Source organism: Ursus maritimus, unplaced genomic scaffold (genome assembly GCF_017311325.1).
Source record: "Ursus maritimus isolate PB19 unplaced genomic scaffold, ASM1731132v1 scaffold_18, whole genome shotgun sequence".
Classification (NCBI taxonomy): Eukaryota; Metazoa; Chordata; class Mammalia; order Carnivora; family Ursidae; genus Ursus; species Ursus maritimus.
The window spans coordinates 46,124,401-46,136,810 of record NW_024424230.1 but is presented as its reverse complement, the minus strand read 5'-3'; the positions used below and the strand labels follow the sequence as shown (position 1 = coordinate 46,136,810).

Here is a 12,410-nt window from a genome sequence, read left to right as displayed (position 1 = left end):
TTACAAGCCAGGCAGTCCAGTGTTATTTCATCATCTGTAGAAACTAAAAATTAAGAAAGGCAAAAATCCCCCCCCAAATGTCTATCAGACCCTACAAAGGACAGTTAGGTCTGTTAATCCTGTGACAGAACTTCCTGAGTGTTTAGGCTGAACCCAGACAAGGTGCTATCACTAGCAAGAATTCTAAAAGCAGACCCTTCCCCTTCCCCCCAGTCTGTTCAGGGGTCCTGGAAACCTCAGCCCACGCGAGGGAGTTAATTTGTAAAGTAACAAAGGCATATTTCCAGTTAAGATTTACTGACCTTTCCAGGCATTCTGCAAGACTCATGATGAACCTCTGACCTATCTCTAAAGTCCTAGGAGGAGAGGCACTCATTGGCCATCAGTCTTGGATATTACCTTGAGGTGACAGGATTTCAGAGGCAAGTTAAAGCTACTTACCAGTGTGAAGCCCGTCTACCAGATCCTGACCTAAAATTCGAGGCAAACTGAATAGCTGTGTTTTCTCAACGGCACAGAATTGCTCCTGTTTCTTGAGTTTTTACTACAGTGGCAAGGTCTCTCCATATATCATGTTACCTAATAACCCCAATAATCCTACAAGGTATTGTTTGTCTTCAAAAAAACCCCTGAGGCTGGACAGAGTAACCTGCCCACAGCAAGAGCTAGGGAGCAGTCTACCTGCTGACCCCATGGCAAACCACCTCCCTGCCCTGCTCTACCCCCCTCCCAACCAGGCACCAGAGGTGTGCTCCCCCCACAAGCCCACACTGCTGGGGATCCCCTCCACAGACAGAGAGGAGGGAGCCACAGCTCTTCTCCTGGCTCCTGGACCTTACTGGGTCAGCAAAACTGACCTGCTTCTAAGAACTACCCAGAAATTTAAGGAGAGGTTTTCCTAATGCAGGGAAGCCCCGAATCTGCTTTCCCCTCCGATTACTACCTCCTTGTTGCTGACACGTACATGAGTGGGCACAAGGGCATAGGGTCCCAGAGATCCACTCTTGCATCCTCGTCTGGCTTAACCAGCGCTATATCCAAACCCTGGTGTTAAAAGAGAAAACTACAGACACAGAGCAGTGAATACAGCTAAGGGTTTGTCAATTTTCTCTGTTCAAAGAACCAGCTCTTAATTTCACCGATCCTTTCTCTTGTCTTTTTAGTTTCTCTAATTCATTTATTTCTGCTCTGATCTTTATTACTCCCTTCCTTCCACTAATCTGGGGCTTTTTTTTTTTTTCTTTTCCTAGGTCCTTTAGGTGTAAAGTTACAGTTACATTGTTTGAGATTTTTCTTCTTCCTTGAAGTAGGCCCGTATTGCTATGAACTTGGCTCTAAGAACTGCTTTTGCTGCACCCCAGAGATTTTTGGTAGGTCATATTTCTCTTTTAATTTGTCTCTAGGTATTTTGTAATTTCTCCTCTGATTTTCTTCAATGACCCATTGGTTGATCAGCAACGTGTTGTTTAATCTCCTCATTTTTGTGGGTTTTCCTATTTTCTGCTTGTAATTAATTTCTACTTTTTTTTTTTTTTTAAAGATTTTGTTTATTTATGTGATAGAGAGACAGCCAGTGAGAGAGGGAACACAGCAGGGGAGTGGGAGAGGAAGAAGCAGGCTCCCAGTGGAGGAGCCCGATGTGGGACTCGATCCCGGAATGCCGGGGTCACGCCCTGAGCCGAAGGCAGACGCTTAACGACTGCGCTACCCAGGCGCCCCTAATTTCTAGTTTCTTACTAATGTGGTTGGAAAAGATGCTTGATATGATTTCAACCTTCTTGAATTTACTGAGATTGTTTTGTGACCCAGCATGTGATTTATCCTACAGAATATTCCATGCACACCTGAGAAGAATGTATATTGTGCTGCTTTTAGAGGAAGTGCTCTGTCTATATCCATTAAGTCCATCTGGTCTACCGTGTCATTTAAGGCTGATATTTCCTTATTGATTTTTCATCCATTGATGAAAGTGGGCTATTAAAATCTCCTACTATTATTGTACTGCTTTCAATTTCTCCCTTTAGGTCTGTTAATATTTGTGTTATAGATTTTGGTGCTCCAATGTTGGGTGCATTTATCTTTATAAATGTTGTATCTTCTTGCTCGAGCAGCCTCTTTATCATTACGTAATGAATGCCCTTCTTTGTCTTTTATTACAATATTTGTTTTAAAGTCTATTTTGTCTGATATGAGTAAAGCCACTTCAGTATTCTTCCCATTTCCATTTGTATGGAATATTTTTTTCCATTTCTTCACTCTCAGTCTGTGACTAGGAAAAAAGAGATAGGGCTCAAAATCAGAGTGAAAGAGAAGTTACAACTAACACCACAGAAATACAAAGGAGCATAAGAGACTACTATGAACAATTACAAACCAACAAACTGGGCAACCTAGAAGAAATGGATAAATTTCTAGAAACGCACCATCTTGCAAGACTGAATGATGAAGAAGTAGGAAATCTGAATAGACTGATTACTAGTAAGGAGACTGAAACAGTAATAAAACATCTCCCAACAAACAAAAGTTCAGGGACCAGATGGCTTCAGTGGCAAATTCCACTGAACATTAAAAGAAGATTTAATACCTACACTCAAAGTCTTCCAAAAGACTGAAGAGGAGAAAAAGCTTTCAAACACCTTTTATGAAGCCAACATTACCCCTGTACCAAAACCAGACCAGGGTGCTATTAAAAAAAAAAATTACAGTCCAATATCCTTGATGAACACAGATGCGAAAATCCTCAGCAAAATAGTAGCACACCAAATCCAATAATACATTAAAAGGATGACACACCACGATCAAGTGGGATTTATTCGATGGATCCAAGGATGTTTCAACATCTGTAGATCAATCAATGTGATGCATCACACCAACAAGATGACAGATAAAAATTATATGATCATCTCAATAAACGCAGAAAAAGCAGTTGACAAAATTCAACATCCATTTATGATGGCTATACGCACTCTCAACAAAGCGGATGTAGAAGGAACATAACGTAATACAGGCCATCACGACAATCCTACAGCTAATATTGTACTCAATGGGGAAGAGCTGAAAGTTCTTCATCTAAGAACAGGATGCCTATTCTTGTCACTTTTGTTCAACACAGTTTTGGAAGTCCTAGACATGGCAATTAGGCAACATAAATAAAAGGCATCCAAATCGGAAGGGAAAAAGTAAAACAGTCACTATTTGCAGATGACATGATACACGAATTCAGTAAAATCACAGGATACAAAATCAGTACACAGAAATCTGCACCCATGCTAACAACAAAACCATACACACTAACAATGAAACATCATAAAGAGAAATTAAGAAAATAATTCCACTTACAATTACATCAAAAAGAATAAAATACCTAGGAATAAATTTAACCAAGGAGGTGAAAACCATAAGACACTGATGAAACTGAAAAAGACACAAAGAAATGGAAAGATAATCAGTGCTCATGAGTTGGAAAAATATTGTTAAAATGTCCATACCACCTAAAGCAATCTACAGATTCAGTGAAATACCTATCAAAATTCCAATGGCACACTTCACAGAACAGGAACAAATAATTCTAAAATTTATATGGAACCACAAAAGATACCAAAAAGCCAAAGCAATCTTAAGAAAGAAGAACAAGGCTGGAGATCTCATACTTCCTCATTTCAAACTATATTACAAAGCTATAGAAATCAAAGTAGTATGGTATTTGTATAAGAAAAGACACACAGATCAATGAAACAGAATTGAGAGCCCAGAAATAAACCCATAGAGGCATGGACAATTAATCTACAACAAATGAGCCAAGAACATACAATAGAGAAAGGATAGTCTCTTCAATAACTGGTGTTGGGGAAACTGGACCACTATCTTACGCCATTCACAAAAATTATCTCAAAATGTATTAAAGACTTGGATAGAAGACCTGAAACCATGAAATTCCTAGAAGAAAACATAGGTGGTAATCTTCTGGACATCAGTCAGTGATGTCTTTCTGGAACTGACTTCAAAAACAAGAGAAACAAAAAGAAAAATAAAGAAGTGGGACTACACCAAACTAAACAGCTGCACAGCAAAGGAAGCTAACATCAAAATCAAAAGGCAACCTATTGAATAGAACATATTTGCAAACCATATACCTGATAAAGGGTTAATATCCAAAATATATAAAGAACCATACAACTCAGCAACACAAACAAAAAACAGCCCAATTAAAAAACGGGCAGAAGATCTGAACAGACGTTTCCTCAAAAACATACAGACAGCACACGAGACATACCATAGTACATGACAAGATGCTCACGATCATTATTAGGGAAATGAAAATCAAAGCCACATGAGGTTATCACCTCGAACCTGTTACAATGGCTATTATCAAAGAGACAAGAAATGACAAGTGTTGGTGAGGGTGCAGAGAAAGGGAAACACTTGTACACTGTTTGTGGGATTGTAAATTGGTACAACCACTGTGGAAAACACTGTGATTCCTCAAAAAATTAAGAACAGAAATACCATACGACCCAGCTCTTCTACCTCTGAACAGTTACACGAAGAAAATGAAAACACTAACTGGAAAAGCTACATGCACCCCTACATCCACAGGAGCATTATTCACAATAATCAAGGTATGTAAACAACCTAAATGTCCACGGACAGATGAATGAAGATGTAATATATTTATACAATGGAATACTACTCAGCTATAAAAAAAGAATGAGACTTTGCCACCTGCGACAACATGGATGGACCTTGAGGGGATCATGCTAAGTGAAGTAAGTCAGATGAAGAAAGACAAATACAGGTGATTTCACTGGTATGTGGAATCTAACAAACCAAACCAAACTTACAGATAACAGACCTGAGGGGAAGGGGGTTGGGGACTGGGCAAAATGGTGAAGGGTCAACTGTATGGTGATGAATAGTAAGTAGACTTGGGATCACTTTGTAGTGTATACAGATGTTAAATTATAAAGCTGTGCACCTGACACTTCTGCAATAACAACAGTAATAAATGGCAGTGAGGCATCCATGCCCTAGGCTACTGAACCAAGGAAAAGCTGACCCAGGGTGTTAGGCCACTGAGTTGCAGGCCCCACTCTGTAGCTAGCTAATATTGTGACAAGGGGAAACTCAATTATCCTCTTCTGGGTCTGTTTCTAAAGGTGTAAAAGACAGTTAATAACAAGTAACTAGCACTCTCGAGAAGATCAAGCTGACTTACTTAGGACTGTTTCAATTTGGCGCTTGGCATTTGTTTCCTTTTTTTTTTTTTTTTTTTTAACCTCCCCTCCCACCTCCATCTTCGGGGGAGAAGGGGAAATCAAGTGGTAGGATATTCTAAACAAATTCATAAAGAGTTCCTGCGCATGTGGCCGGATTTTTTTTTTTTTTAAGGCAGGTTAAATAAATAAGATCCCTCCCCCTCTCTACCCACTTTCGTCCTTCCCTCTGATTCCACATCCTAAACCCAGAAATTAAATGACCACAGCTGAAATGAGCTCAAAAGAGGTCAAGCAAGCTGCTTCCAGTTGCCACCTTTTCCAGACCACAGAGAAGAGTGCGTGGCCAGGGAAAGAAATCGGAGCGGGGGTGGGCGCCCGGGGCTCCATCGCTGAACCAACTTCCCCGGGACCGGCTGGACCCGCGCCGGCTCGGGGAACCTGGAGCCTTCACCGCCTCGCGGCCCCGCCTCGTCCCCCCCAGAGCCCCCCCGGGTCGCGGACGTCCGCTCACCTGCGCGGGACAGAGCAGCAGCAGGAGGAGGCCGAGGGCTGGGCCTCGCGCGGTCATGCTGCCGCGGTGCCGGGCTGCAGACAGCGGCGGGACTCGGCTCGGCTCGGCTCGCCCCAGCTCGGTGCGCTGGGCTGGCTCAGGATCCCGTGCCAGTCGAGGGAGGGAGCAGACGCCGGCGACAGGCTGCGAGCGTAGGTCAGGAAAAAGGAAGGCGTCCTCGGCTCCTCCCCTTTCTGGGCGGTGCCGCGACGCCCGGGACCCGTTCTGGGGCGGGGCCGACCCGGGGGTGGGGGGGCGGGGAAGGGGCGGGCCCCAGCCGGGGCGGGGGCGGGGCTCCCTCTGCGGTGGCAGCTTTACATTCCGCCGTCCTGTGGCCCTGGGGGTGAGACGTAGGTTAGGGATCCCAGACTGGAGCAGCCGAACTTCTGGAATCCGGCTGGGGAGGATATTTCTGGAGTTGTGCCGAAAGTCTGTGGTTTTGGTGTTTTTTTAATTCTTTTTCCACTTTTTGTCTTTCCTGGACTGGGGACGGTGGGCGAGAGGGTTTTAGCAAATGGGAGATTATTTTCCTAATTCCGATCCGACTCCTCAGCGGCATAGTTATTTATTTCGGCCCCGATTAGCACTCCGAGCAAATTCTCCGCCCGAGACTCAGCCACCAAAAAGGAACCCGTGACCGGGCTTCAGCGACGCCCGGGGCGGTGCTGCGCGGTGGCCTGACCGTGTTGTGATCCCGGAGCGCGAGGGGCGGAGCGCGGTGGTGGGCGATGGTCCCGAGCTAGCCAATCTCCGCCTGGTGACCTCTCGGCCCACGTTTGGAAAAGCGCTCGAACTACACCACCCGCTGGCCGAGCTGCGCGTAGCGTGGCTTTGGACCCGTCGGCGGGAGAACCCTCCCCAACCCCCCCTCTCCCCGCAAGGTTGACCCAGAAGTGGGACCAGGGTCCATTTTTAATTTCTAGGTGAAGTTAGGTAACACAAAGAAAAAGAAGCGTCTTCATTTTTGAGCCCTGCACGTAGTCTCTTTTTTGCTCTTGCCCTTATTTTTATTATATGCAATTCTAGTAACATTTTCCCTCATTTCAATTATTGAGACCGCTCAAAAGCATCAGTCATTATCATTTTGAAGTTAAGGAAATGTAAGTAAGGATCTCTTTTCCCAACGTGGAAGCCAATTTACAATGAAAAGACTAAATACCAGCTGTAGCAATGATCAAACCCAGTCCTAGGTAGGACCATGATGCAGGTGATACTCCCAGCGTCGCTTACAAAGCGTCTGCTTTGGTTACTGTCTTGCCTCCCCACCTCCTCAGCCCTGAGATGTCCACCAGGCTGGCTGGGCGTTGAAACTATAGGGATTTCCTCTAGACCTTCAGTCCTAGATCTTACGTGAGGGCTTGCTGGCCCTCCTCCAACTGTGCGCTCTCCCGCCCCTGGTGATTCATTTGAGATAAAGTAGTGTGCGTTAGTTCCGCAGGGACTCAAACTGTTGTCACTGAACCAGCAGTATCGGCATCACCTGGGAACTTGTTAGAACTGCAAATTGGAGGTTCCACCCTAGACCCACTGAATCAGAAACTCGGGATGAGCCAGCTCTTTGAGTTTTAATAAGTCCTCCACGTGGTTCCAATCACAGTCAAAGTCTAAACTTAACTCTTCTAGTGGATTCCTGGGATCGTGGTGGATTAGCTACCCTTCCAATTTTAGCAAAGTCCTAATGGAAAAAAGAAAGAAAAAAAAGCCTTTACTAAATAATTAACTTGAGTAAAGGAAATATGAGACGTTTCTGGAATGGGCAGAAATTTTGATGCCCCCCCACATTATGTTCACTATTCACCAAAACAATAACAAAAAGAACTTTAGCCATTTTTTCCCTAGTTCTTTTGTACGACTTCAACAATAGCCAAATGCCTAGGAACTATTTTTAAAATAAATTATCATATTTCGAAGAGAATTTTTTTTTTGCTGATAAAGTAATTCATACTTATAGTAGAAATTTTGAAAATACACAGAAGTTTAGGGACAGAATAAAAAACCATTTAGAATTCCATCATGGGTAATCAGTCACACTGTGGTGTATTTTTTTCCTTCTATAAAAATTGTTTTAACATGGTGGAGATCCTAGGAGAGACTTTTTGTTAGTTTAGGTAATATTTAGTACCACTGTCATTATAAACACCATTGACTGCATAATAATAAAGGAGAAAATAAGAGGGAAAATGAAATTATTAGACACACATCTTTATAAATATGCAGAAACATCTTTGGAAGATTCCGCATTTGAAAGCATGTATGTGAGTATAATAAATGGACTTTTTTTTTTAAGATTATTTATTTATTTATTTATTTGACAGAGAGAGACAGCCAGTGAGAGAGGGGACACAAGCAGGGGGAGTGGGAGAGGAAGAAGCAGGCTCCTAGCAGAGAAGCCTGATGTGGAGCTCGATCCCATAACGCCGGGATCACGCCCTGAGCCGAAGGCAGACGCTTAACGACTGTGCCACCCAGGCGCCCTAATAAATGGCCTTTTAAAAGAAGTGGGGCATACTGTGGAGCTGGCTTTTTTTTTACATTTAGCAATATACCCTTTCCACCTCCCTACTTCTACTAGCTCTATATTATTTCATTCTGTGTATGTAACATTCCCGAAGCCGGAGTGATGGAGGCCAGTCTCAGGGCAGTACCTAAGTCAGTAAAATATAGTTCACCATCCAGCAGTATTTTGAAATTACTCAAGTCTCAAATTGCATTTCTGGTATATATGAAGGGTTTGTATGGTTCCAGTAATACTGCAAAAATTCACCTCTATTCTTCCATCTGCTTCCTCACATTCCTGAGCTTGTCCGGATTCCACAAAGCTTGGCATCTTTCTGGGTCCTCTCCTTTCCTCATGATACTGTATCACAAAAGTCTAAAAGCTATTGGACATTTACTGTAGGGAGAGAGATGGCAAAGTTGACCCAAACCAAAATTCTCTTCACCTTGCAGATGGAAGGGGAAGTCTAGAAATGCTCACGTGAATCGTGTTGATGCATTACATAAGCCTTTTGGACATTTGGTTTGTCACTTTGGTTACTGGAAACAATAATGCGATGAACACCCTTGTGCCTAAATCCTTGCAATTGTGTACATGTAGGGCTGTTGGAAAAAATTATCATTGGCTCAAAGGAAATGTTCATTTCAATTTTCATTCCGGCTAAATTGCCCTCCGAAGAGATTGCAATTTACTCCTTTGCTAATAACAACCTGCGTAAATGCCTGATCCCCACCTCCTTGGCAACACTTTTCTTTGCCGTTCTGATAGGTGAAAAATGGCATCTGTGATTTTACTTATTTTATTTCTTTTTTTAAAAAAGATTTTATTTATCTATTTGAGACGGAGAGAAACAGAGAGAGAGAGAGAGAGAGCGCGCGTGCACTCAGGAGCTGGAGGGAGGGGCAGAGGGAGAGGAGTGAGAAGCAGATGCCCGGGTGAGCAGGGAGCCGTACTGGGCTGGATCCCAGGACCCTGGGCCCAAGGCAGACACTTAACCGACTTGGGCCCAAGGCAGACGCTTAACCGACTGAGCCACCCAGGAGCCGCTACTTATTTTATTTCTTATTTTTAAAAATGGTGATGCTTTAATTTGTATTTTAGTAATTATTAACTATAAGAGATTAATTATAAGTGAGATTAAGAATCTTCATACATTTATAAATGATTTACTTCTTTTTCTGTGTTTTTTCTTTTCTATTCCTTTCTTTTTCATATTGACTTGTACTTTGTAGGACAATAAAAAATTATTCCATATTTTCCTCTAGAGCTTTAATGATTCCGTGGAAATCATGATCTGGAATTATTTTGCTGCAAGGAGTGATGTGAGGGTCCAGCTGCCCTCCTCCCCACAAAGCCTGGATAATCACAGGGATACGTGCTCTCGTTAGAGTTATCATTGGTTTCTGTGTTGCCCAATCTAATGACAACCCCTTTGCTGTCATCTCACTTGACCTCTTAGTGTATTCAACCCAGACGATCCCACTGTCCTCCATAAAACATGTTCTTTAACCCTCTTGTGGGTTACCTCATTGACTAAACATTGACTGTATCTCATCTTCTAGACTCTGGGTGTGCTTTGAGCAGTATATTCATGTTAATAAAATTTTATTACAACAAAATGCCTTTGAATCCTTCCAATATAGAAGCTTTTTTTCCCCCCTGCTGACTTGGAAACTTCAAAATAGGCCGTGATACAAGGGGGCAAAGAAAAAAGAATGCCTAACTATGGCACAGGTTGCGAACCTGCCTGGTTTCTAATTTGAAGGCTGAAGTTTGATAGCAGGAAATGAAGACAAAGCTAGGCCTTTGGGGTAGGGGGTTGTAACTGACTTCACCCCGTGATGTCTGAGCCCATGCTGATGGACCCAGCCCTTCTTCGTTTACTTTGTTCACTTTTCCCCTTTGTCTTAGCTCAGGCTGCCAGAACAAAATACCATAGACTGGGTGGCTTAAACACTTACGGATCTGGGGGGCACGATTCAGCCCATAGCACCCCTCCTTTTGCTCAGGGCTGCATCATGACTTTCGTGGGCCCTAGCTACCTTTGCTTTTGGGTGCCCCTTCCTCCTTCCAAAACAACCACTTTTTTTTTTTTCATTCATTCTTTTTTTTTTTTTTATAATGATTTTTTATTATGTTAGTCACCATACAGTACATCCCCGGTTTCCGATGTAAGGCTCGATGATTCATTAGTTGTGTATAACACCCAGTGCACCATGCAATACGTGCCCTCCTTACTACCCATCACCGGCCTATCCCATTCCCCCACCCCTCCCCTCTGAAGTCCTCAGTTTGGACCACAACTGCCAATCGATCATGTTGAAGGGAGCATCTCGGTTCGACACCGCGTTGTGCTATTGTGGACATACCAAAACACTGCGAACATTGGTGCATATGGCCCTTCTCTTCACTACGTCTGTATCTTTGGGGTAAATACCCAGTAGTGCAATGGCTGGATCATAGGGTAGCTCAATTTTTAACTTTAAGGGACCTCCACACTGTTTTCCAGAGTGGCTGTACCAACTTGCATTCCCACCAACAATGTAGGAGGGATCCCCTTTCTCCACATCCTCTCCAACAATTGTTGTTTCTTGCCTTGTCTATTTTTGCCATTCTAACTGGCGTAAGGTGGTATCTCAGTGTGGCCAAAACAACCACTTAAAAGCACATTTTTACAACTGCATGGGTATAGAGACAAACACAATACAGGCTAGCTTCTTTATTACACATTCATTATTGTTACATTCTTATTTTTTTTCTAATTTTAAAAGAAATAGAAATTAAAACATTTTTGTGTGAACTTCAAAGTATCAGGGGCCCTGGGCACTGTGTCTACTGTGCCTGATGGAGAAGTTGGCCCGTTTTTGCTGCTGATGTCAGAGAACTCACTGCTGTATTCACAGATGCTGGAAGTCTTGCTGATGGACTGCCTAAAAAAAAAAAAAAAAAAAAAAAAGAAGGTCCAGGCTCAGCTTAGCACTGGCTCCAGAAGAAGCAGCTGTAGGTAGCAGGAGGGAACAGGGGCAGGTGACCCCCTGACAACACTCTTCTTCTGTCGGGCTGTGCTTTGCCGTATTCTCCTGACTCAGTGCAGGAGAGCTACACAAGGAATACCGGAGAAGGAGAGCAGGGAAGATCTTCTAGGAGACTAGCTGCCACAGATCCGTGTAGCCACCACGCAGAGGAAGCCCATGGAACACTTGTAGCCCTGCAAAGCCTTCCTTAGGCCTTTTCCCAGTCAACATCATCGCCCCCTCCAACCAAGAGGTAGCCACAATTCCGACTGCTTTCACTATAAATGGGTTTTGCCAGCCCTCGAACTTCATGCAAATGGAATCATAGTCTGGTGTCTTTCACTCAGCCTTGTCAGATGTGTGGGTGTGAGACTCATCCACGTTGCCCAGGGCACGAATTCACCCTTTTTATTGCTGAGTAGTATTCCAGGGTCTAAAAATACCATGCCAGACATTGGGGTTATTCCCAATTAAAGCTGTTGTAAATAAACGGGCTATGAACATGTCTTTTGTTTGAAATATGCACTCAGTTCTTTTGGATTCTGCAATAAATTTTTAAAACTGCATGCTTAAGCAAGCTGAATTTTATAGACATCTCATTTAAAATAGCTGACAGCTATCACTCATGACTTTGGTGCCAGTGGTTACAACTGACTCAGAAATGGGGGGTTGTTGGTCAGACTTATGGTAAAACATTCTCCCCAGTAAGGACACTTGGGTTGCTGATGGAGCCAGCTGTGGGTTGCATGTGATTTCCAGAGACCTCAGAGAGGTTGCTGGCAAGCAGGAATAACTTGAAACTTGGCTGTCAGTGTCTCACACTGGCGTTCCCTTCTCTGTAGGATTCAGTCGCATGACACAGTTTCCTTCGCCTGAGGTGTTTGGGGTCTGATCTTTCCTAAAATTGGGAGTCTAAGTCCTATAAACTGAAGACTTTCTTTCTTTTTAAGATTTTATTTATTTATTTGAGAGAGAGCATGAGAGGGAGGAGGGTCAGAGGGAGAAGCACACTCCCTGCTGAGCAGGGAACCTGATGCGGGATTTGATCTTGGGGCTCCAGGATCATGACCTGAACCAAAGGCAGTCGCTTAACCAACTGAGCCACCCAGGCACCCTGAAGACTTTCTTCCTAT

General features: G+C 43.4%; 1 protein-coding gene across 1 annotated transcript in view; it reads right to left on the bottom strand.

The window, feature by feature from the left end:
- The window catches only part of NPC1 (NPC intracellular cholesterol transporter 1), a 49,272-nt gene extending 43,319 nt beyond the window's left edge, over positions 1 to 5,953 (bottom strand). The window contains exon 1 of the mRNA XM_040632645.1: positions 5,728 to 5,953. Within this exon, the coding sequence (XP_040488579.1) occupies positions 5,728 to 5,784 (57 nt within the window). The 5' untranslated portion in view covers positions 5,785 to 5,953. The remainder of the gene's footprint in view (positions 1 to 5,727) is intronic.
- Between the last annotated feature and the right edge of the window lie 6,457 nt (positions 5,954 to 12,410).